The 26,612-nt window shown below is 39.8% G+C and overlaps 1 protein-coding gene across 2 annotated transcripts; it reads left to right on the top strand.

The window, feature by feature from the left end:
• The first annotated feature begins 1,812 nt into the window (after positions 1-1,812).
• sema3e (sema domain, immunoglobulin domain (Ig), short basic domain, secreted, (semaphorin) 3E) lies at positions 1,813-23,187 on the top strand. 2 transcript variants are annotated; one of them, XM_080505066.1, is made up of 17 exons: positions 1,813-2,788; positions 12,250-12,410; positions 12,734-12,793; positions 13,075-13,194; positions 14,884-14,977; positions 15,179-15,295; positions 16,097-16,239; positions 16,333-16,447; positions 17,241-17,310; positions 17,389-17,533; positions 17,855-18,080; positions 18,577-18,668; positions 19,097-19,138; positions 19,327-19,493; positions 19,788-19,858; positions 20,130-20,263; positions 21,014-23,187. In XM_080505066.1, exons 1-17 carry the CDS (start codon positions 2,656-2,658, stop codon positions 21,512-21,514), a joined length of 2,391 nt encoding a protein of 796 aa, XP_080361192.1. In that variant the 5' UTR covers positions 1,813-2,655; the 3' UTR covers positions 21,515-23,187. The 2 variants fall into 2 exon arrangements, with proteins under 2 accessions (XP_080361192.1, XP_080361191.1); XM_080505065.1 differs by having other exon boundaries at positions 12,250-12,446.
• Positions 23,188-26,612: the final 3,425 nt, after the last annotated feature.

Genomic DNA, 26,612 nt, shown 5'->3' with positions numbered 1-26,612 from the left:
CTGAACAGTTGTCTCACTCTCAACAACAGATGAAAGTCTATAATTGCACCAAGCAATGGAATAACAGGGATCGTGTATGTTACAAGACCTCCATACACAAAGTCCTTCTGTTCTGGCAGGGAACAGGTGCAATGTGGGAGTTGCAGTCATCAGATCCAAGGGTGTTGCAGAGGCATGGGGGTGGAGGTGCAGCTGCTAGAGCCAGAAATTATAATTTCCAGTTCTAGATTACTATACTTTGATATTTTATAGATTGCAATTCATAGATGAGAGCACATTCATACTGAGTGCATATCTCTCTTGTTTACTTTCCACTGATTTTCTTTCCCACAGCTCACAATTCAGTCTGTCCAGCTTTATTTGTTTGCTTTGTCTTTGGTTTAGTTTTTTTGTGTGTGCTAATAATAAGACGCAGAGTTCTCAATTATGAATGAAGATTACCATGGGGAAATGTTCTCAATAAATCCCTGTTTTGCAAAGAAACTAATTATTTCACTATGTGAACCAGATTTGAAACAACAAAACAGAACTTTTGTTTTGGTTTTTTTTCTGTATGGACTTATAGAATATGTCCATGTTCAGCCCAGATCAGCATGACTAAATAGTTATGTCAATAAACATGCAAGCATAAGAAAGACTAAAACAGCCATGAAGGGAAAAAGAGATGTTTGAGAGAGACTTTCATGAATTTGTTGAAGTAAATACAGATATGTGAGACCTATGTTTTGGAGTATGTGCGTATTGGATATAACATCTTGAAGGACTTGTGCATTTTTCAATGCATGTGTGTGTTGATCAGATTCAGAGAACTGTGGGACAAAATGAAAGACTGTGACAACAAAACTGAATATCAGTCTGTTCAGTATTTATAAGAAAAACACAGTCAGTCTTTTAATATGAAATTACAAAAAAAAGTCCTTGTGTGGGACATATTATGTCGGTCTTTATGTTTATGGCTTGATTTTCACTCATAGTACTGTACATGCGATTGCGATAACATTCCTGCTTCACTTGGATTTTTAAATATAATTGTATAACGATTATTGTCTGCTCTGCTGGTGAAGAAGCTGTCAAATTGTGATTGAGCAAGATTTGATTCCTTCCTACGTGTTAACCAGACAACATTAGATCTCCCCACATCCTCCCAGCAAATAGCACATATAAAAGAAAATAGACACATACTGACTAATTACCACAGCAAATAGTGACACATAAACAGACAGAAATCATGCAGTGGAAAATGAAAGCAGAATGTGCAGGACACACAGCAAAACTAATAACTAGGTTTTAGACAGCTGACAAGTGTGAGAGATGGGTTAGACGATAAACAGAGGGAGAGTCTCATAGGCACGGAGACAAAAACCTCAATGAATGAAACCTTGTACATGAAAATCCATGGTAACAGTGATAATAACTATCCACATGGAAACAAGCACAAAGAGGGGAATAACTGAAATTGAAAGAAGTGCTAGTTAGCCTTGGCTGAGCTCTGTGGTATTGCAGCAAGGGTGGGAGCAAAAGGAAGGTGAAAGAAGGAGAGCAAGGGGAGCTCAGGAGCAGGGGGTGGTCTGTAGAGTGACATGAGAGGCAGTATTTCTTAGAGGAGGGGAAAGTCTTACAGAGTCCGCCTGTGAGACACAGCACACTCAAACCAACTGCCTGGGAGGGAGGGAGAGGGAGAGAGAGAGAGAGATCTCAAGACAATCTAGAGGAAGCAGCAAGCAATTTTCAGCCCTTCTGACTGATACCCACATTTACCAACCACACACTCAGGCTTTTACTCACTCACACCACACACACCGTAGCAGGTGGCCTCTGCCCAGATCAGTAGCTGTGGTAGGAGCAATCGTAAGTGACTGACAGAGGTTTAAGCTGAGGTTTGGATCCTCCCTGACTGTTGGAGCGTGAGCGGAGTTTGGAGAGCTTCACTTTCTTCCCCAGTGGAGAGAGACTGCACGCCAGGCACGAGGCTCCCCACTCCTCCCCTCTTCCACTCTGCCTTTTCTCTGGGCTCTCGTCCAGAGAATGACTGGCTCCAGTGGACCCAAGAGGAGCAACACTGACTGAAGATACAGTACAGCAGCTCCACACTGCCTGCCTGCCTGCCTGTTGGGACAGACTGAAGCATTGAGGTTTTACAGATTAGCAGCTCCAATACCTTTGTGGGATTCATAGATCCGATTTTTTTTCTTCTTTTTTTGTTATTTATGTGATCAGAAATTGAGAATCTGAGAGCTGTGTATATAGACAGATAAACAGACGGACAGACATATGGACACAGAGCAGTGAGCACTGCGGCGTGAATGTAGCAACTGGACTTCTTCTCCCTGGTTACTAAGACCAAACAGGGATAATAGCCAAAGCACTCACTATCCTGTCCACCGAGGTAGTGGGTGGATGCAGCTTTCAGCAGATCGTTATAGAGGAAAGTATAGACTCTATAGAGGCTGCAGATACACATTTATTGAATCCATGGTGATCATTAGAAAATGCACTCTTACCTAAAAGGAGACTCCTGGTGGATTGGTATATTGAAGACTGTCTCGTGTTAAACATTGTTTGGAAGAAGTTACCGAGCAAACCTGTGGACTTTTTCTGCTTTTTGGAGGACTTGCTGAGTGGACTTACAAGATTTCCTAACTAGATGCATATCAAATGTGCGTCTCACTGACGATGGCTGAATGCATAAAGACTGTGAATCTGTCACTGATGCTGCTGTATCTTGTTCTGCTGGGCTTGACTTATTCAGCACACAGCATCTACCCAAGGATACGGCTCTCCCACAAAGGTAAGAATTACCAAGAGTGTGTTCCTCACAAATACACATGCTCTGTTTTGCTGCATGAATGTGAAGGCAAATGCAGAGTGTGTTCAGAATAGTCAATTGTCCAAAATAGTGAAAGCAGTTCCAGTTGAAACTAGCTTTTCTCTGCTTAGACCATTTATTGCAGCTTGAGAATGAGACAGGTGTAATAAAGCAGTTTCACATTATAATTGGCTCTTGATCTTAATTAAAGGCAGAATTGATGGCATCATCATTCCTAATGCCATCTTAAATCAAACAAAAGATGCATTATCTTCATTTATCTCTAAATTGCTTAGATACTTCATCATTGTCTTCGTTGGTATGAACGCCATAAGACTACAACATATCTGCACGGAATGACATGGACTGCAAAAACGTGTGCAACAGACGTGGTATGCTCTGTGAACGAAAAAAAGCTGAAAGTTATCATTACCACATAATGAGATGGTCATTGAAGATTTATGCTTAGCCTGGGAGAAAAAGTCACCATGCAGTGTGCTGGATTCATTGAAGGCAAACTGCTGCTCTACCTTGAAGTGAAGTACATGCATTTTTTTTTTCACCCAGTGTTCATATTCAAGGAGCCTCTTTTTGATTTGTTTTGGTCCTTCGGTCATGGTGGTTGCAAATCCACAATGTGGCTTTCTCCCATGCAATAGTGGCAGGGTGATGGCGTAGGCTTTTTCTTTCCCCGTGCATTTGGCATGGGAATGTGCTCGTGAAGAAGAGGGAGAGGCAGAGAAAAGTGTTTGTATGTGTGCGCCTGTTTACGTGTGTGTGTGGGAGTGTGTGATATGGATGTGCATGCGGACTGGTATGTGGACTGATTGTGGTGTATCTCTTGGACAATAATGAGGGTTTTATCTTTAGAGATAAAAGACTTGAGTAAACATTGGCTCTTTCTCAGAGTTTCTTTGATCTCTATAGCAACAGAAGGTGACGATTCCACATAAGCCTGTTAGTCATGGTCGGAAATAGGTGTGGAATTTGGATGGTCGATAACTCATAAATACGTGCTTAGGGTCTGTTATGAGAGGTGACAAATATGGTTCATCACTGGCAGGATTTGCTGTTTTGCACAATGTTTTATTTTCTTTGTCTTTCCCTTTTGTGTCTCGTGGAATTTTAATAAAAGAACAAATTGAAGCAATTGGAATTGAAAAGTCAATGGATCAGTGGAAGTGCCTTTTACACTACTGATTTGTTTAGTCATATAAGTACCTGTTATGGTGATGCCTTTCATATATCTTCTAATTTAATGACCACCTGAGGGGAGAGCTGTTGAAGTGATTGACATCCCACTTCTATCTATCTTTCTCCCTCTGTCTGTCTTTCCCTTGCTCTCTCTTTCACTCTGCTCATACATGTTCTGACTGGTATACTGCTGCACTTGGATCCTATCATTATGGAATGAAAAACATCTAAGTCCTAATATATGCCTTGTGGCCTCTGCCGGTGATTTTACACACACAAACTCACACACATGTAGATCTACGCATGCACATGCGGAATAGTGTGAATTCTTTGCAGTTCAGTGAGGTGGAGAAAGAGATGTGATTTTACTATTCACCCTCAGGACTATGAAAATATTACCATAACATCTGGTGTCAAAGCAGTGAGCCAAAACAAAATTCTCCTCTTTGAGATAAAGAATGAGAATAAGGGGGGGAAAAAGTTAATAAATCATGGATGAAATATTTTTAACCTGCTTCTGGTCAAATGGGTGGATACAGAGGGTGGGATCAATTGGATGTTCAATAAAATACCAGATCATCTTTCTCATAGTTTCTGAGGGTGAAATCGTTGGGGCACATTATCATGTGTTTCGTGGATGACCTAACTGCCATACAGTATGGATTTCTGCATGCTTTGATGAGAGCCACACTTTGCCCCATGTTGTGAAAGTATTATTCAGTGTTTCTTTTTCATCTCTTCCCCGTGCTCTGGTCTAGACTTCTGAACCAGTGAAGATTTTTTTTCTAAATACACCTAATTCACTTTCATCTTAGTCATCCTTTCATTTTGTTACACCCCCAGTTAACTCTAATCTGTTACCCAAATCACACGGAGTATTAGATTACAAACGCTGGCTCGGTGCTGCCTTCAGGAAGAATTGACCCTAATCTCTGGCTGCACAGCATCGCAGAGCTTTAAACACATGCTAAAGACATTAATTCAATGCAATTGCTCCAACGTTTGGCCAATCGGCCTCTCTAAGTCCAGGATTACTGAGACATTCCCTGGCAGTGAGACAGTTTAAAACAGAAGTAAAATCAAAATCACAGCTCGATATTATTGTATTCTTCTGTCACACGTGTGTAGTCCAGATGTTTGAACAGCCATGCCATTAAACATATAGTGAGAATTGGAACAATACAAAATACCTAGTATCGCTTACATAATATAAAATTGATGGCTAAAAATGTCAACATAACACGTTTCAGGACATTTACTGAAATAGCATGTTTGAAAGAGTGAGAGTTGCTTTTTCAGGGGTTCATTGATTCAAGACTTTATTAACGTCACTACAAATAATACATTCAGCAAAATGTCATGTTTAATTACAAACACTTTAAAAATGCTCTATATCCAATTACATTCACTTAGATAGTGTCTATAGTTACTTTAATTAAATTTAAATTTATCTCATACAGCTACTATGTGTCTCAATGTCAGGAGGCTATAGGTAGGTGGCTTGGCTTAGACTTATTTTGCTTTTTCTAGAGAACTGTCATCATGGTTGGCTTAAGCTGCGATGAGTGTGATACAGCACTTTTCATAATGCTGATGACCTAATGTGGCCAGAAACCTTAAAAAAAATAACTCTACACTTTAAGATAATTTGGTATAGTGGCTAATTTACTCAGCTGAGATGTTTTTTTTTTAAAGAAGCAAACTCACCATGACAAATTATCAGTTTGTGTTGATTCGCACATTTGAAATATTTAAGATGAAACATGCATTCCTGCTTTAATGAAGTTTTAAAAAAGGCCTCCAGCCACACAATAGATACCTGTCCAGGTTTGCTTCAGCAATAATCTTCTTTAAAAATCAACACGTGTGACAGAAAAATAAAAAAGCTGTTTGTTTGCAGGAAAAATAGAACCTAATACAACTCGTGAGTTGCGAGATTACTTTGACATATCAAAAATGTGTATTAAAAAATATACACGATGAGTGCCACATTGGAAAACACATGGAATTAAGCTGGACCTTTCTAAAATAATTATGTTGACCAGGCGGCCCCTCAGCAGTCTGCCAAGGACATTTTCCTTCAAAAGATACAATCATTTAGTAACATAAATATTTTTTTTCCACAACAGGTCTGCGAAGGTGAATAAAGTTATCTGATGATGTTAAGTTTGTCTGGCAGGATTACGATCATACAGTACAGTTCTCTTACATAAATAAACACAAGTACTTTCTAAGTTTCAGGCGAACATTTCCCTCATGGAGAATTCAAACATAAGATGTCTGATGCATAAGAGGGCACACTATGTGTTTATAAAGTACGAGTGGGAGAAGGAAATGCTTAAAAAAAATTCAGAAATGATAGATTAGTAGATGTGCAGTGTGAAAACAAATGGAATTTCTTTGGACATTTTCCTTTTCCAGCACAGTGCAGCTGCGCGAGTTAAACATGAGGGGAACTGAGATACATGCATGTGTGAACACAGAAATTACTCAGGTAGCAATTACTGATGTATGAAAACCCCCTTTGAACTGTAATTTTAAACCTTCCTCTCCAGACAAGAAAAAGCCCTCTAAATGTATTTTACAACCTTTAAATGATGAGGCTGTAGGTGAATGTCTACTGAGGATAAAATGGGGAATACCAGCATGACCCAAGGTTGAGTCTGCCTGAATTGAAGGGGGAATTTCATTTCTACTTTTTTTTTTCCCTACCTTAAACTAATATGGTAAGTGAGGAGTCTCATTAACTCTCTTCCGCCTACATGTGAAGAGGCCTGTAATGAAGATTTACCACATTGGACCGTGGCCATAGGGCAGTCACACTGCAGTCCTTAAATCAAACCAGAGTAAAATGGAAGGTATATGGTGTGGTTTAGATAAATCGCACCTTTTAGGTCAGAAAAGTAGAGAGGGTCATTTTTCATTTTCTCCCCTCTCTCACCTTTCTCGCATTCGGTCTGTGTACATCTCGGTGTCAGTCCCATTGTGTTATGTGTGTGCTCTACAGTTCATTAACGAGATGTCCAGAGGCGAAGGCAGCTGGTGAAACTCTAATATCCTTTCTGACCTTTTCCCTGTGTAGGGACCAGAGAGAAGAGATGAGTTAAGTTTGCAGCACGGGGAACGAGAGGGGACAGGGATTGTTTGAGTCTTCAGAGATGTGCTGCAATAAAATTACACAAGGAAAAAAAAGAGGATGGAAGATGGCAAGAAGGAGTGCTTTAACACACAAAGCTGCCGAGTGGATATTGTGTGTTGAAGGCTGGTGTATGTGAGAGTAAATAAAGCAAAAGGTCTTTTTTTTTTTTTTCTTCTCCCTGCCAGTTCCTGGGGAATTACAGTGACAGAAGTTTTTGGTTGTGGAAATTGTGGATATTTCACGCAGATGAAAGTTCATGTGAATGTCAGCTTACACTATAAGAGGCTTTGATGTAGTTATAGGCACCAACATATAGAGAGCCAAGTAAATAATCTTGTTTCCATGACCATTACAGATGTGGAGACCAAAACAGAAACTTATTATATGTCAATCAAATATCAAACACTCATTTATCTGGAAAGTATATTATTGAACGACATACAGTTAATGATTGCACTTTCTGAATAAAATGGGCCATTAAATATATGTTGTCGCACATTTAGCACTTATACCAATATGTTAAAAGAAGATCTCCATCTATCTCTCGCTCCCTCTGTGGATACCCCATGTGGATTTAATTTCCCTCTGTGACATCATTCCTCTTCAGACACCAGGGATACAGGAGCACATGGCCATATATCGATGATGGCATAAAACCCCAGAGCTCCAACTCATGCTCCCAACCCCCCCCCCCCCCAAGAGTTCTACAGTCCCTTTCAGGCCTTGGGCGCACGAGGAGAACAGACCATCCCCTCATCTGTGTCCCCTTTAACTCATATTCACTCCAATAACTCTTTAAGTTCCTGTGCTCAGAATCTAAACATATGCATATTTTGTTGGAAATATGAGCCTTTCAACCATGCCTTTAATTTATAACGTAAAACTTGTGTTTGGTCCTGGCAATAGATCAACTTGTGATTGCAAACTTAATTTGTGTTTATACATTTCTTGTGGAATGACTTATTATGATCTCCTGAGTGCATTAACTAAGGCCTTTTTTTTTTTCTTTTCTGGCCAAACATGAAATGCTGCTAAAGGACCTATAAAACCAAAATAGCTCTACTGCATACACTCAGAGACACACATTCAGATATTGTACTCTCTAGTGCAATAAAACAGTGTTTCCATACATAAAGATAAGGAGGAGATCCCATGGTTTATTTTGATTTCACTTCACCAAATCTTCTTAGGCATCTCTCAGCACTCCTCAGACAGCTGATGAAAGTGTCTGTCTTGAGGGAATCCGTTCCCTCTGTGTTTTTCATTTGAAGTGGAATCACAGTGGGACCATGTGTCTCTCTGGCCCAGATGCCGGTGGAGGAACACCCTCCTCCTCGTTCAGCTCCTTAGCTGAATGTTAAGGAGCCTCTTGCTGGCAGCAAACGGTGAGAGACAGCAAAAGCAATCGGGAAATGTGGAAATACCCTCTTTCTCTCATTCTGTCTAAGCAGTGGCTGGCACACATAATGACAGAGGAAGAACCACTAAAATACTACTCAGAGGAGACTTTCAGTGTGTCCATGTAATCAGGAGATTCACCAATTGTTTTTCAGTAACTTTAATTACCTGTAATTATTATAATCAACACATTTTTTGTAAATTCTAGAGAAGTTTTGTTGTCGCCTGTATTTGTGGGTCCACTTGTGTAGTCTCTTTCTTTCTTTCTTTCTTTATTACAAATAGGCACGTAGACACAGTGTATAAGATTGAGTAATGAATTGTAAGGTACTGTTGAGCACTATTAAATGGTTTGAATTGCACAATTAATTGAATGAAAATAGTGGCTCGGTCTCCACATTATACATACTGGTTGGTCACTGTTCCAAAACGTGGTTGAAAAACGATCTTGAGCAGTTTTACAGAACAGTGGCTTAAGTCAAATTCCACAAGTTATTTGATTCTCGGAGTCTTTTAAGTTTATGTCACTACTCGCTAAATCAACACCCAAGAATAATAATGTTTCTGAAAGTAGACAAATAAAGCCAACTAAGAATTCAATTCAATTTTGGCATGAACGTTGACAAAGAATGTGGGTGTGATGTCATGCTTCATATCTTTTGGAGTCCCAACTTGGTGCAGCACTGGTGTTGCATTGTTTTTTTTTGTTGTTGCACATCTAATGGTTATTAGTGGCTGAATGCTGTAGCAAATAACAAATAATTCCTTAATTAAACTCTCATTCAAAACCCTTTGTCTACTTCCGAAAGCCAAACATGGCTTACTATCAGAGCCTGATAGTAACCTCTTGAGATCTAGTTCCACCGTTTCCACTTTTATTCAGTGCGGTCTTCAGGGCGAACAGGGAGTTAAGAAATGTTTCACTTTCCAGACTGAAAAATGTATCTGAATTCCATCTAACTGAAAGAGTGAGCTCCAGGAATAAGTAGTGTAATTCAATATGACAGTGGTGTTGGTGATGTTAAGAAATATACTTATTTTGCTGATGCAAAAATCACAGATTAACTACTACAATTATTGAAACATACTTTTAATGTTTTAAAAATGTTTTAGCAGCAAATATTTGATATGAATAACGATGTGCATGGCTCTTTTCTGTCTGTACTTTGATAGTAACAATAGAGCAGCGCTGCTTGTTACTGTCAGTTGAACTCTGTGAAATGTTAAATAAAAAAAAAAAATCTGAGCTGGATGACAGAAGCACTGGAGATCAGAGCCCCACTCCTCCGTTTTTTCTTGTTGAACCAAGTAGACAGCATAAAATTCCACCATTGTGTGGTAAAACATGGTCTCTTGAGAAGCTACCTCCAAGTGCTTTTTTTTTTAGCTGCATATATATGATGTGATAAGTATATGCTGTTGCTTTCACATTCCATTGATTGATTGATGTAATTTCAGGTTATTTGTTAATATTCTATTAGAAAAATTCTATATATCTCACACACATGACCTGACGTTTTGCAAGATAACATTTTTATTACTTCACACTAGTTCTCATCTGCTTTCGGTTTTATATGGGACATGAACACTGGTCTGCTGGGTCTCTTGTTTTTCTTGTTTTGCCTCCATCAAGGGTTTCTTAGTTTGCTTCATATGTCTTGTTGAATAAAATTGATAAATTCTGACTGCCTTAGATTTTACAATGGATTAGCTCTCTGTCGAAACCATTATCAGGTTTGATTGGGTTAACATGTCTCAAAACAAGTACACTAAAATCTATGTGTATTTGCACGTGTGTTAATTGCAATTGGTCTGTCATTCAGTTTGATTGGCAAAGACAAATGAGTGGAAAATGAAAATAAAAAGCTCTGACTTATGCATGTTTTTTCCATCACTTTAAATACCCATTCAAGCGTTATCTAAATAAGTGTTAGCAAATTTGACTTCACATAAAGAAGGCGCTGATTGTTTAAGAGCCAGTGATGGAGCACTTCCCTTCATCCCAGTTCAGCTCAGCTTGTGGGGAACTTGGAGACTGAGACATCTGTGCATGAGAAAGGCAGAGGAATTGAAAGCGCTCCAAGTGTGTGTGTGTGTGTGTGTGTGTGTGTGTGTGTGTGTGTGTGTGTGTGTGTGTGTGTGTGTGTGTGTGTGTGTGTGTGTGTGTGTGTGTGTGTGTGTGTGTGTGTGTGTGTGTGTGTGTGTGTGTGTGTGTGTGTGTGTGTTTGTGTGTGTGTGGATTAGATAATTACAGGAAGCGTGTCTGTGCCCTGGCAGAACACTACTGCCACATCTCTTCAGCTTCCACTGCCTAACCACCCGAGTTATAATGCAACTCAAACAAACAGTTGCCTGTCTCCAACACAGAACTCTTAATGGCGAAGTAATATACACAGTCACCTATTCCTACGTGGATACCTAATTCCATTTCAAACAAATAAAACTTCCTGCAGAGAAGAGTGCTGTTACTATGAGTGATGTACAAAAATGGGATAAACACCTTTATCTTAGAGATCAAGTATCAGAGAAAACCTATACATGCAAGAAAAACAAACCACATAATTATCTTCTGCAAGAGCATGGAGAGACACTTCAGTGTTTTATAAAAACACTAACAGGTTGGTTATTGTGATATCATCAAGTGTGCAACACTGATGGCTCTTCACTTCTTGTGTGAGATTACACATAAATGACAGATTTAACCACAGCAGTACCAGTACTATGTGTTCAGTCACACCCTGGCGTGTCTGATATAATTTACCCCAGGTTTCAAAGGCGAACACATACCAGATCCAAATGTCTTATTTCACCTCGGCACTCATGTGTTAATCAAAGGCTTTTCAGGCCAGTGCAACCTAAATGAAGCACACATTTCTTGAGGCTCAGATCCTTTGCCCTCCATTTCTTCAGGAGCTTACAGAAGACATGTATGGACGAGAAAACTGTCAAGTTCAATCAGGTCAATGACATAAATGGTGCATGTCCATGGTAGAAGTGACTGCAAACTATTTGTGTGTACTTACAGTTTTTTTTCTGATTTATGCTTAATGACATATCAGTTGTGGTCGTCTGCTTACTTTTTAACGAGGAAGTTCAAATCACGTAAAGCAAGACTGACAGGGATTGTCTGGGCTGATCATGTATTAAAAAAAAAAGAAAAAAGAAAAAGCATTCTGCAGTTTCCTGTATGATAAATTTCAGTAAATAAACACCATATTAATAAAACTGTAAAAAACTACAGCCCCCTCCGATGAATCACAACTCTTGTCCCAGAACCTCACATGCTTTTACGAAGTCTCTTTTCATGGTTGAGTAGTGACAAGGGTTAGTCTTCATCTTCTCAGAAATCTATTCACTCTTAACTGATTCAGTTGATGTGCACTCTTAGGGATGATAATCCCTATAGAATTAGGACAAAAAAGTCAAAGGTGCCACACTGAAGGGAGAGATGAGATGGAAAGATAACCCTGAAGTTGCTGTCTGATACTCTCTGGAGAACCGCCGAGAATCAGAAACACATGCTGCAATGTGCCTTTGGCCACTGAAGCAACTGGGAGTCAGGAACTGGTTACTGGAGTGGTTGGAAATCCCGAGAGGGAGGCCTCTGGTTAAATTTGATTTTTTGCTGGCAAGAAGCAAGATCAGAGTTGACGAGTGTTGCATTGCGATAATTCCTTTGTCTCATCTGATCCATGCTTTGTTGTCTACACAGACCTTTGGCAGCTGAACAGAACGTGGGTGTTCCAGGGACATGGGGCATCTCTTCAACCCCAAACCATGCTGCTGGATGAGGGCCACGAGAGGCTTTATGTTGGAGCCAAGAATACTCTGTTTTCTCTTAGCCTGGACCGGGTTAACACGCACCACAGAGAGGTAGGCCTGGATTCATCCCTGCCTGCCTGTCAGGAAGTGAGACATTTGAACTTATGGGGCCACAGGTTAGCCAAACTGGGGTTGCATATGTGTGACTTTAGACGTCTGTGTTCGGTAAAATGAGTTACTCAATGGGAATGGGAATGCAGGCACAATACAATGCGGCTTTATGTACTGTGTGCTCATCACACGCCAGTCTCTTATTCTCTCAAGAATGATTATTGAATACAATACCAATTTGACCACATTTTTACTAGATTTTATAGGTATCAATAATATTTCACAACATATTTTTGATCTACAAAAACTGTGCTTCCTTTCAGATCCAGTGGGCCAGTACAGAATCTCAGATAGAGGAGTGTATGATGAAGGGGAGGGAAAAGGTAAGATGATATTACTGACTTAACTTTATTCTGCAATATTGTTTACTTCAACTTTTCTTCTATTCATATAAATCCATTATTAGCCTCAATAATTTCAGAAGCAATTATGTATTATGATTTAATTATTGCAAAGATGTATACGTCTGACATCTTGCATGAATTGATTTGTTTATCTTGCAGTTTTAAAATGTTATTGATGAGGTGTTTCACAAGACCTTTTTTTTTTTCCATCCATGACACTCTACCTAAAATCTGCTTTCTATCTATATCTCTTCCAACAGCCAGAGTGTGCTAACTACATCAAGATTTTGCAGCAGTACAACCAGACCCATCTGTTGGCCTGTGGGACGGGAGCTTTTAACCCTGTCTGTGCTCTGCTCCGAGTGGGACACACTGGGCAGGTGAGCCCCACATATGGAAACAACAACCTGCCTGAGAAGATAAATATCACATCTTTAATAGTTTAACAAGGCGGGAGTGTTTATCAGTTTTGGGTATTTAACTTTGTCCTCTTCTGTTTACCAGTTTTGTAAACTGTTGTTGATTTTCACTGCAAAGAACTGGCAGCAAAACTGACAACTCTGTTGTTATGCTGTCACGTTTTTTTCCCCCCCACAATCCCCTATTCCTCGCTCTCCCTTTTAGATGTACACAGCCAAAATCTTCTTCACTGTTTTGTTAATGTTTCAGCCAGGAACTCTGAGAACTGTTGGTACAGCTTGGAACGGTGAGGTTAAAACTCTATCTATTGATACCACCTACAGACAAGGACTGATATGTAATAGAGATGGAACTGGCAGATTAGGGAGTTTTGTTGGAGTCGGAGGGAGAGAAGTATGTGGCTGCTACTTTGTTTCTGATTTAAATTCCATAAAGTTGGCACTGACACTCTTTTGTTGAGACAACCAAACATTTTAAAGTCTTAATTAAGGGTCTGCTCTAAAGTGCATGCATCAGCAGCGTGGCTGCATACATCACTGCAAACATGTTTGGGCACAATGCATATCTCCCAGATGTCAAACACATACGTAACAGCTCTCGATGTATGTGTGTCTGGGGTGTTTCCAACCAGAGGAGAAAGGTTTCCACCCTGCATTCCTGCGGTGGTCCTGCAGGTCAATCAGTCCAGTGACAGCTTTTAAGCAGGAACCACACTCACATAATTGGAATGCTCATAGTTGAACCAAACTGTACCAGCAGCAGTAGCTGATTTACTTTAACGTAGATGGCCTCTTTACCAAATTGTCTCACACAAATCACGAATGTCATATAACATTACATTTAGGCTACGTTTACCATTGAGCTGGGGTGATTTCATATTTACACTTCAATAAACTGTGATTAAATGATATTATTTTCATCCATCTTGCCAACCACTGGCTCATGAATCAAGTAATAATACACCAGTGACACGGGTGTTTTAATAAACTCACTATATTTCGGGGTACTGCTTCTCAACTATTGATTTACCCTATATTGCCTATTTTCCATTCGATTTTGATGCATCGCTTCATATGATGAATGAGTTTCACCCTAAAACTGACTTCTGTTACCGTCATATGTAGAGCGGTAGTCACAGCACAGTAGGATTCTGTGGTTTCCCATAAATCAATGCAGCACATGACATCCCCTCTGAACTGCCACAGACTGTCAGGAAAGACTCTGGTGGCCCACAACATATGAGCTGTGGTTCTTCCGAGAGTTCAGGTTTGTATATGTCGGTGTGAGTGTATGTGTTGTGTGTGTGTATGTGTATATGCACATGTCTTAGACTCCCACTGTGCAGGGCAGCAACATCAGACGAGCAGAAGTTGTGATCTTATAATGATATAAGAGCAGAGCAAAGTTGGTTTTACACGTCCAGGCAGCAGTCCTTCACTTGGCCATCCATCACTCCTTGTCTCATCTATCTCCTCTCTCTCTCTCATCCATCACTCTCTGATCTTTTCTCCTGCTAATTCATTTCTATCCAGTTCTTCACCTCCTGGGGTTTGTCTGGATGTGGTTAAAGGTTCTCCATGGGCACAGTTGTAGGTCAGTGTTTATGCATTTTAGTGCATTAAACCTGTGTGTTTACACCTTGTTTGCAGGACAAGCTCTTCTCTTTGGAAGAGGAGAGTGTGATGAGTGGAAGAGGACGTTGTCCGTATGACCCCAACAGTCCATGCACATCTACGCTCTCCAGTAAGATTCCTACTTCATTCCTTACCGCTTGTGAAACTTCTATGTATATTTACAGGCATGTTTTTACAGGTCAATATGATTCATGCGTTAGATGTGGTTCTGCACAGGTTTGACTTCATATCAGTCAACAGTGCCATCTTGTGGTCTTTTCATGTCAGCTGTTTTCAGTGCCAATTTTTGCCTTTTTTATGTGTATATTAGGAGGAGAACTCTACATCGGGTTGTACACTGACTACTGGGAGAACGATGGTGCTTTGTGCCGACTTAACAACCAGACCTACACACGAACTGAAAGAAACGACAGGCAGCAACTCAATGGTTTGTGAACATCCCTGCAAAAATGATCATGTCCATATATGAATCCTTTTATAAACTCAAGGAAATGCTTAAAGATACATATGAGTATTTTATAGCAAAGGTGGATTCAGGTTTTCAGTTTTTTTAGTCAGTGAATGTATTCCTTCCTTTTGCTTTTGTCAATTAGTTAATTATTTCACTTTGTAAAGAGAGTACATTGAACTTTAAATCGTTTTACTGTCAACATGAATATTAGGTTCAGATGTCTCCTTGGTTGCATTGTTCTCTGTTTTATAATATAATATAATATAATATAAAATAATATAATATAATATAATATAATATAATATAATATAATATAATATAATATAATATAATATAATAATGAATGGACATTTTAGACAATGATTGACATCATTAAGAATTCTTGAAAATATTGGAGCCCACATTTTATTTGAGCCCATATTTGTTTTTTATGACTCATAACAATGGGAATTCAGTTGGTTTTTAAACATGAAAATGGTCCGCAAGTTTATGGCAATCTATATTTAGTTGAGGTTTCTTGTCTTATTCAAAATGATTTAAAAAACACGTTATTTAACTATTTATTTGGTTACATGCTTTTTTCTCAGATTCAGTTTGACAAATTAAAATGATTCACAAATAAAATGCAAGTATTTGAAGTAAACAATATGTGAGTAACCAAGCATCTAAATTGAATTTACTTTCCATTTATTCCATTGCTCAAATCACCTCCACCAACCATCACTCGATCTGCGTTCTGTTTGAATCCTTATATTATTCATTTTTTTCTTCCCACAGAACCTACATTTGTGGGCTCTGCAGTTATCCCTGACAATGATGACAGAGATGATGACAAAGTTTACTTCTTCTTCACTGAGCAAGAAGTGGATCCTGAGGGAGTGAACAAGGCCGTCTATACGCGCATTGGCAGAGTCTGTGCGGTGAGCTGCCTGTAGAAAGTTGTCTTGGCATAATCCAGCCTCTGAAAACCACTGAAAATGCCGTCATAATCCATATTTGCCTTCATCTCTCAGAATGACCAGGGAGGGCAGAGAATGTTGGTGAACAGATGGAGCTCCTTCCTGAAGACGCGTCTCATCTGCTCTGTGGCGGGGCCAAATGGCATCGACACACACTTTGATAACCTTGGTAGGTCAACAGGAACATATTATTATTATTATTATTATTATTTGTTACAGAGCAATACACTAAGCACAAATTGAATATCATTGACATGTATCAATAATTTTACAGTAATTTTATCAATATTGCAAAATATTTCTTGAAATATAACCTCTTTTTGGAGGGCATCTTGTCAAGAGGCACATCAGTCTAATACATAGGAGCAAGCAGAGAAGTGCAGTTAAGTCAAGACAAAAACATCTCGCTCAAAGAATGGGAATTGCATTGGACAATTAAACACTTTGTTAAAAGTGTTATGATACTGAAAGCGGTGCTAAACTCAAAAATGTTATTTTGTTGGCTATGTGACCTCCTGCTCACACTATATGACAAGTATACTAAATCGCTGCCAGCCTGGTACAATGCCTCATGTATAATAATAATTATATTTCTTATTCATCATGGTAGAGCAAAGGGATGAGCAGACAAATAACTAATCTAAACATTAAAAAACTTGAAGAGTGCAATGATTAAATAGATGACAGATGATAGTCATCATGTTTATCATTACACTCATTGCAGCACAGTGTTGTTTGGTGGTAGGTTTGCTGACTGTTTTTACAAGATAGCGACGAGAACATAGGGAACTGTTGAGTTCAGCATGCTAACAAGCAATATTGACACTGTTACGACGCTGATGTTCAAAGAGGGATGTCGGCCCATATTGGTCTCACACTCGCAACAGTTCGGAAAAAGAAATGTACATTTCAAACTTTGATCGTCATTGCGCTTGGACCAAACTCTGCTTTCTGCATTCCAGAGGATGTGTTTGTGCTCAATAGCAAGGATGCGAAAAACCCAGAAATCTTTGGCCTGTTCAGCACAACAAGGTGAGCGGAGGGTGACATCAGCATTTCCCTGCAGGGTTTTGCTATTCATCCAACCACTAATGAACCCTTGTTTTGCAGTGTGGTGTTTAAAGGCTATGCAGTGTGCGTCTATCACATGGATGACATCAGGGCAGCCTTCAACGGTGCGTTTGCATATAGAGAGAGACCTGAGCATCACTGGACACCTCATGAGGACAGAGTCCCCTACCCTCGACCTGGATCTGTACGTCTTCAACTATAAATAAATAATGTCTGTGGGATTTAATTACCAGGTTGCTCAACATTATTCATCCAACGGGCTCTCCAGGCATGAAAGATATCCTTTGAAAGGGACATTGTTTTGAGAATGTAGGGCAGTTACGGTGGGTGTCAGCACTGTTGTAGCTACCTCAGCAGGTCATGCAGGGACAACACAAGCTCAGCTAATGCATGTCAGCTTTTTCTTTTTCGACTGTGCTCACAGTTCTAACGCAATTACTTGACTTCTTTCGTCTGTGTCCCGTCACCTAATTTCACGCTCTTCATCACGCCATCTTTTTAACAGTGTGCGAGCAAAGTGAATGGCGGTGGTTTCTCCAGCTCCAAGGAGTTTCCTGATGAGGTTCTGCGGTTTGTGCGTTCTCATCCCGTGATGTATCGCCCAGTCCTTCCACAGCACCATAGGCCTGTCCTCCTCCAGACAGAGCAGGGCGGAAGAAAGCTAACCCAGATTGCAGTAGACAGAGTTCAAGCCCAGGATGGACACTATCACGTTCTCTACATCGGCACTGGTATTTACACTGCATTGAGCTTATTCTGAATGTATTTTTCACTCAAAATAGAATAAGAATACTAATTCTGACTACTCTATATTGCTTGTAATGTGTAATCAGCCATAATATAATGATCACCTCCCGAATATTGTGTAGATCTTCCATTGGCTGATAACATAGCCCTGACGTGGCCTCTGAAATTGTGAGATAGTTCTTCCATGGGATGATGCACATCAATGAGTCTCAGTTATTTACAGTTACCCTACCACTTTTAATAGATTCTGACCACTAGGCTCGGAAAATCCCCACAAGAGGTGCAATTTTAGAGATGTTCTCATTCAATCATATTTCTACCACAAAGTCCCTCAAATCCCTGTTGTCACATGAATCCATTCACAAACAGATGGCATTGGCATGAGAATATTTATAAATCAGAATATATTTCTAATGTGTTCTTCCATGCACTTGAATATAACAATGTCTTACAATATAATGGCTTCTTCATCTCTTCTAGATGACTCATTTGTGCTGAAAGTCATTACCATCTACAACAAAGAAACAGACATTATGGAGGAGGTGCTGCTGGAGGAACTGCAAGTTTTCAAGGTACTCTATTTTTAACCACCAATGTGAAACCAAAGTAGACTTTGTAATCATCTGAATTCTGCACTTTATTCCTGGCATATCAAAGAGCATCACTGCTGCAGTTACACCATCAGAGGGCTCTTTTGATAACTGCCTGCAATTATTTTCAATCTTCGAGAGGCCACAGAACTGATTGTGCAGCCATTATTTTGAGAGATCTTCAAAATGATTTGAATCATTGCTACTTCGATCAATCATATTTGGAAAAGTAGTCTTCAAATAGTGGTTGCTGTCATCGTAATGAAAACCTGAATATATATATATCAATGGAGCAAGCCTTGGTTATATCTGGATGAAAAAACACTGACTCAGCCCTATAAATGCTCTCATTTCTGGTTGTTGTATGTGCTTGAGTTTATTATTCAATAACACACAGTGTCATTTTCCAGGTGCCAGTTCCTATAAAAGAGATCATAATATCACCTAAAAGGGTAAGAGAAAGTCTGAATCCTTATAACATTTTATTTATCCCTGCAGTTCTTATGTTTAGCCACAAGATGATAATATTGCAACACTTTTTTTTATGTTAGTGCATTGTCATAGTTTAAGATTAACTCTAGCCTATATAGTATAGTGATTGAGGGCTCACATCAACACGCAATGTTTTCTGGGTTCACAGCAACAGCTGTACGTTGGGTCAGAAGTTGGCGTGGCCCAGATCAGACTGCATCAGTGTGACCTTTATGGTTCAGAGTGTGCCGACTGTTGTCTGGCAAGAGACCCTTACTGTGCCTGGGATGGTCTCACCTGCTCCAGGTTCTACCCTGCAGGAGTCTACACCAAAAGGTAACAGGATGGGGACTATTTTTACCCCTGAGTGTGATATCAGCTGTTTACACCTTTACCTCGAGTCTCCCCTTCTCATGCATGTCACATTGCTCTGAGGCTTGCTTACCAAGTCATTCTCACTGACACTGGAAGACGTGACCACCGGGTGTTATGTAATGCCTATCAGTGCACACTTGAACAACGTTTTCCAATGATGCCTTCTTGCCTTCGTTCACTTTCACAGTCTCGTTCTCTTCTCTCTCACCCTCGTCTTGCACCTTCATCACTTCTTTGCTTTTCTCGTTTTCTTAGCAGACGATTTCGGCGGCAAGATGTTCGCCATGGCAACGCTGTCCAGCTGTGCAATGGGCTGCAAATTGATGGTTAGTGTACCAAATGACCGTGAATTGTGTGTGTGTGCATTTCACTTCTTGAAATTTTGCAAGAAATACACTGTTTATTCAGAACAGATATTAATACATTCTTGTAAAGTGGCAAAACAATCAACTTTGTTTTTGAAAAAAATTTAACTAATGAAATGTCATAATGTTTCTAATTTTTTTTTTGTTTCACCGTGTTTTCTGGTGTGTGTGTGTGTGTGTGTGTGTGTGTGTGTGTGTGTGTGTGTGTGTGTGTGTGCGTGCGTGCGTGTAGATGAACAATGGATGAAAGCTGAGGAGAGGCTGGTGTATGGTGTGGAGAACAACAGCACTTTACTGCAGTGTGTCCCTCGATCACTTCAAGCCAAGGTCCTCTGGTTCTTACAGAAAGAGGGGGACAAACATGAGGTGAGTGTGATCATTCTTTTTTCTTTTTTTTACAGCTGCTTCTTCCAGCTGGAAGTTACAGAACTGAATGTGACAAATACATCCACAGACATGCATGACATATTCTCCTGAGTCCCAGGGAGAAAAATGTTATTGACACAGGTATCAGACTGATGCAGTGTCATGCTGTGGTTAGGACTGTACTGTGAGAATTTACACGCACACCTCTTGAGAAGAAGTCCTATCTTGCTCCCTTTCACACCAAACAGGGCTGCAATTAAATGTTTAAATGTAACACCACAATTGCAAGGAGGCAACAACTACCTCAAACATAAGAGGTGATATAGGTATGCTAACAATGTTTCCAAGAAAACCATTCGATAGACCACACAAATTATTATTTGGTGCAACATGCCAGCATAACAAATAGCATATCACAGGAAAGCCCAGGATGTCCTTTTTAGATTACAGCAGGGACAATCAGAGTGATTAGCAAAACAGTCCAATGTACAGCGAGTAGACATCAGAATGGATTTATAAAAACTCACTGAATGTATTGTATTAATTAAATCCAGTAAGAACTGTAGTCCCTTAATCTATCCCTTAAATGTGCTGAAGGTTTTTTTTTTTTTTCAATTAAAGCCTCTCAAGGGAAGAACAAATGCAGGAGCAGTGCTTGTGCTCCCTGAGTTTTTCTGGTTACTATAATGACAATCAATGGTTTGGAATTAAGAAAAGCAACAAAAACCGTCAATCCCTTCTCCCTCTTAGGTTCGAGGAGATGAGCGGATCATCATGACCTCCCACGGGCTGCTGTTTTTACGTGTAAGAAGCTCAGACGCTGGTGTGTATGTGTGCCAGACTGTGGAGCACGGATATGTACACACATTACTGCGAATCACTTTACACGTACTGAGAGGAGAGAAAGTGGTGTCAGCAATCCATGTGGCTAATAACGGAGGGGTAGGACAAGCTGCAGCTCCCTGCCACTCCTCTGTGGGCCCCCTGCCAGGCCCCAGCATCAGCCCCCGATCTCTGGTACCATCATCAGTCCCAGGGCCCCACTCCAGGCTGTGGTACAAGGAGTTCCTCCAGCTCATCGGCTATGGGGATGCACAGCGAGTAGAGGAGTACTGTGAGAGAGTGTGGTGCTCTGATAAGAAACGCAAAAAGACCAAAAGGAGGTATGCTCCTCTGGGCGGTGAGAAGAGAGGCAAAGGGAGGGGGGAGGAGAACTCCCACCGAGCACCAAGGCACACCTTGGACACCTGAGGAGAACAGGCTGCGCGCACACACACACACACACACACACACACACACACACACACACACACACACACACACACACACACACACACACACACACTGTAAAGGTCAGACTCTCGGTGTTTGCACCATGTAAAAGGTTTTCACTTTGCTTTTAACCAAAGCAGTAACAGAAAAGGAAAAGCAGTAGCAGGCTACCTCGCTATTGTAGCTCCATTATTTATCATGCAGTAGTTAAACTGTGCTGTTTCCATTGATAAAGAAAGAAGAAGAAATATTTTTTTCCCATTAATTTACAGTGGAAATGTATTATTGGGTGTATGATCTTGGTACACACATACACACACACACACGCACGTGCACGTGCACATGCACCCACACACACACACACACACACACACACACACACACACACACACACACACACGCACACACACACACACACACACACACACACACACACACACGGACCCTGAGGGCAGATGGACAACAAAGTTTGCAGTGTTGCCTCTGATCTGACAAGACAGACCATAATACACCACCTCCGGACTGACCCACCTCAACCCAGCTGTCAATCAAAACGCACACAGAGACTCCTTCACTAAATCTCTGCTTCAGAGATTCAAAAGCGAAATATCACAAATTCTCACTGCATCTATTTTGAAAGAAATCACCTATGTTAAAGGATTCTTATCAATGTTTGGACCTATAGTAACTTATTCTCTTTGTTTATACTTTGACTTATTTAGTTGTTCAGATGTCATAAACTGGAAAATGCAGTGTTGTTTTTTTGTACAGTGAAAAATACTTTGAGCATTATGAATCAACTAATTTGATTAGATTGTGCCTATAGCTTTGTGGGGTTTGAGGTTACAACAACCTCAGTGTAAGACATTATTATCATAGCTACTTGGGTCATATTTTAATTATGATTAAAAACTCAAATATAACGACTATTAAAGCACTTCTGAAACATGTTACAGTAGATGAAAAGTCCTGTAAGTGGATGTTATTGTTAGTGTAAATGTCTGCATTTACATCTTGAATTGTGATCAAATGTACCAACAGTATTGTGTGTATTGTATACTGTATTTATCTCAAATTCAGGCTGGTGTTTATGTGCACATCTGATAAACTGTGTTCGATTTCTCTCTCTGTCTCTCTGTCTCTCTCTCTATCTCTCTCTCTCTCTCTCCTTCCCTCCATCCCTCTTTTCTGATGTTCTGTCTTTTCCCTAACCCGTTTGTGCTTCTCTGCATTCATATCGCAGATGGGATTCATAATTACCACATTAAAGAGGAAAATACAATATGACATTCCCTCAGAATAGAAAAATGTCAGGCTGACCGGCCTAGCATGTCATTAGTAAAACTGACGAGTCAGTCTCATGAATAGTCAGTTAATACCGAATGACAGAAACAAATGTTTTGATGTTACAGTGAAATACACTGCAGTTTTTTTCCTCATCTTGTGCATTATTTATTTCATAATTTTGTCACTTTATTGTTTTGACCCTGTTGTCTATATACTATTCTTAATTTAGTAAGAACCACCACTTTGTCTTTGTTATTGCCAGTCATCATTCTCCTTGAATATTGTTGAGCTTCGACTTAAAATGAAAATGTTGTGTCTGCTACACCCCCCATACAGGCTTGTCATTAAAAAAAAGATAAACCATCCTTCCTTCGTGTCACCTCTGTGGTTAAGCTGTCAATAATGACAAAGTAAAGTCACACACACACACACACACACACACACACACACACACACACACACACACACACACACACACACACACACACACACACACACACACACACACACACACACACACACACACACACACACACACACTTTAAAGTTAAAATACTCTAAATTGGTCTCATTGAGTTTTCTTCAATGTAAGAGGAAAACAGATTTCTCTCTGTTGCAGCAATGCCAGTTCAAACAGGTATGCAGTAAATATTTATGATTACAATGAATAGCTTATCTAGAAGTCTAAATCTCAGTGTCATGAGCTTCTTAATTTTCTGTTATTTTGAAATACTAAACAATTAGTATACAACAGTCCTTGCTGAGGTTTAAAAAAAAAAAAAAATCCCATAAGCAGCCTTATAAACAGTAACACATGACCAAATAGAAAATAATGACTGAAACTCAAAAGAGTCTGATCTAAATCAAATACAACAAAACTAAATTTGCTGTGTTTTGTTTCAGTTTCAATCATTGTTTTGTTTGTGTGTTCAAAGCTTTGAGCTTTATCAATGTTTTGATTCCAGGTAGTAAAATGTTGTATTCTACAGGTTGTTTTTGTTTTATTCAACAATTGTGTTTGTTTGCCAATTGAGCAAAGTTTGTTGGCATTCATAACTTGATTACTTTATTTTTGTTCAGCATGATTTGTGGAAACATCTCCTTCAAACAATAGATCAGTAATAGCCTCAGAAGAATGTAATCCATCGATCTATCTATCCATATATCCACCCATCCATTCTTCTCACTGACACTCATGGGGAATTTAAGAATCAACACCACCATCACAACAAAGGCGGGTTTATGCAAACTCAGAATACACACAGTATTGCCCAAAACTTGTACTGAAACTGGAGACATTCTGCCAGATATTCTCTCTGCTCAGATAATATGTGGAAAACAACTGATTACTAATTCGTTTTGAATATATGTATGCTTGTAAGAAATATTATTATGTATATAGCAGCATATTTATAAAAGAAAACAAGTTACCGAAATGTTGGAGCACCCTGTAATGCCTCCATTTTCTTTTTTCTTTCTCACAATGCGAGTCTCACTGGGACACCAGACTCATTCAAATTCTGTCTAGGTTTACCTGAGTCGGCGGGGTGCTGAAGGCATTTCAGAGTGAAATTCATGCTGCTGATTTATTCCACATGGCTACCATAGCAACAGGCTCTGAACCAGTTCAGCTCCCTTCCTCATCAAAGCTCCCTTTTTTCTGTCTGTCAAGTTTTAACACTGTTACTCTGGTCCATGGGCCCCTCTGGCCAGTAGTCCCTATAGTCACTCACCCAGCATACGAAGAGCTATGGAGCAGCACCTCAAAGGTGAGTTCTTTTCATCAGAGACTAGAGGCTGGCATTTGCCTTGTAGCTGGAGCTCATGATCCCACACACAAATAAGAAGCTTTGGGAACAATCAAAAAAACTGCAACTGCACATGTTGGAACAAATCGGCAGTTACACGTTTACATGATCCAAATCAAAATGAAGAGAAAATATTTCAGTTCATCTACAAAGAAATGAAAATGCGAAATGTTGAAGGTAACAAATAAACAAGCTGCGGAATCTGTGTGGAGGATTTTGTAAAGATGAAGGTAGGTGGTTACATCCTTTGCGGTGTTTGCACCCTCTATCTTTTCCATTTTGTTGCTGTGTTTCTTTTGTCGTCCCCACAGAGGGCTACTTCCATCAGGAGGCAGTGCACCAGAACACTTTATTACAAGTGAAAATGTCACAGAGGGAGGGAGAGGTGATGAAGCAATGGAAAATAAACAAACAGTAAACGATCCTTTACGGCTATCGACCCTTTATGGTTCTCATAGTGTACAGTGTGCATTTTCTCTCTACTGTATGTTGGTTGTGTTTACTCTGAGGAATGCAGCAAAAGGATCAAGACTCAACACGTATTAACTGAGCCTTCCCACTTTTTCTCAATATAACCTCATAAAGTGAAGTGCAAGCCTGTGATGCACCCCGATGCCGAAATAAAATATCACCTATATTCACACTGTGCCCATCATATCTGCCTCAGAAACTGCATATGCTTTTTCCACCTAATTTTAATTTAGTCGGCTCTGTGTGCATCACATTAAATCCTCTGAGAAAAAAAACAAAACATGTTTGTATTCTGGTTGTAGTTCCCCACCCTCCATTTAAAATTCCATTACAAAGTAGTGTTGCATTGCTGGGATTTTAACATTAACATCAGATGACTCTTGTTAGTTTCTGTCATAAATGTCCAGGTCATATTCCTGTTTTTTTGCATTTGTTTATGTACTTCAATGGTAGAAACATCCATTTTAACCTTAAACATTTTCAAAACATGCTGCAGGTGAGACCAATGAAGGTTAAATATCAAAAGGTCTGCTCTCCGCACTGATATGTGGACTGATGAACAAAAGGGAATAATTATCAGTTGAGGCACAGATGGCAGCTTGTTCTTCATATCTGGCTAGACCAAAGGGGACACCAATCTCGATCCATCCCATTTTTTGTGACCAGTAAACACGATGGAGAAAAAAAAAAAAAAGAGATGCCATAAACAGAGAGACATAAGCAGAACGTTCAAAGTGACTCTGAAACAATATAGACATCAAAACACTGCGCACACAGAGGCATGTCAACATACACTGTGTGTTATCTCATTGGCACAGCTGTCACTGAGGTACAATATTTTCCTTCAGCAGCCAGCTCTTAAATAACTAGCACCAAGAGAGATTGTTGGACTGTCCCCCGTAAAATACATTTATTCATTTGTTGTATTTTTGTCCGACATATTGATTGATTCAAAATGATTCTCTAGGATACACGCGATCACGCTTCCCAGTGACCTCTGGGATGACAAACGTATGTATAAATGATGCCTGCAACCCAACCCATCATCGGGAGGTGTTTCCCACAGCTCCCATACCTCACAGGACACAAGAGGCTTACAGAGGACAGCCAAAGACGAAACGTAGATCATCTGGCGTTTTTGAACTCCTGATAGCCGAGGGAAAGCAGCAGCAGCAGTGAGTCGATGAGAGAGATAGAGTGAAAGAGATAGAGAGCAATTAATGTAACAGTGCAAAAAGGAAATAGAAGGAAGAACCTGCTTTCTTCACATTGGTTTTTTTCCTCCCATGGGACCAACAAACTCTGAGTTATGTTGTTGCTCAATCTAGAAACATTAAGTCTGTCAAGAAATCTGACTGATGTCAGTAAAAATCCATCCATCCGTTTTCTATATTGCTTTCTATAACTTATTTGTCAGGGCTTGAGACAATCCCAGCTGACAATGACTCAAATGAGTTTGCATGATGAATTGTTCAGCCGTTCAAACACAGACAGACAGTCACACAATCACA

The sequence above is a fragment of the Blennius ocellaris genome, assembly GCF_963422515.1.
Source record: "Blennius ocellaris genome assembly, chromosome: 11".
Lineage (NCBI taxonomy): Eukaryota > Metazoa > Chordata > Actinopteri > Blenniiformes > Blenniidae > Blennius > Blennius ocellaris.
This window is presented reverse-complemented; position numbering and strand designations above follow the sequence as displayed.

What these genes read in the sequence shown, in the direction of transcription:
- sema3e (XM_080505065.1), top strand. Translation starts at nt 2,656, where the DNA reads ATGTGCGTCTCACTGACGATGGCTGAATGCATAAAGACTGTGAATCTG. An exon ending in CCCTGCCTGCCTGTCAGGAA is followed by an intron (nt 12,447 to 12,733) that starts GTGAGACATTTG and finishes GCTTCCTTTCAG; the next exon opens with ATCCAGTGGGCCAGTACAGA. An exon ending in CGTTCTCTACATCGGCACTG is followed by an intron (nt 18,081 to 18,576) that starts GTATTTACACTG and finishes CATCTCTTCTAG; the next exon opens with ATGACTCATTTGTGCTGAAA.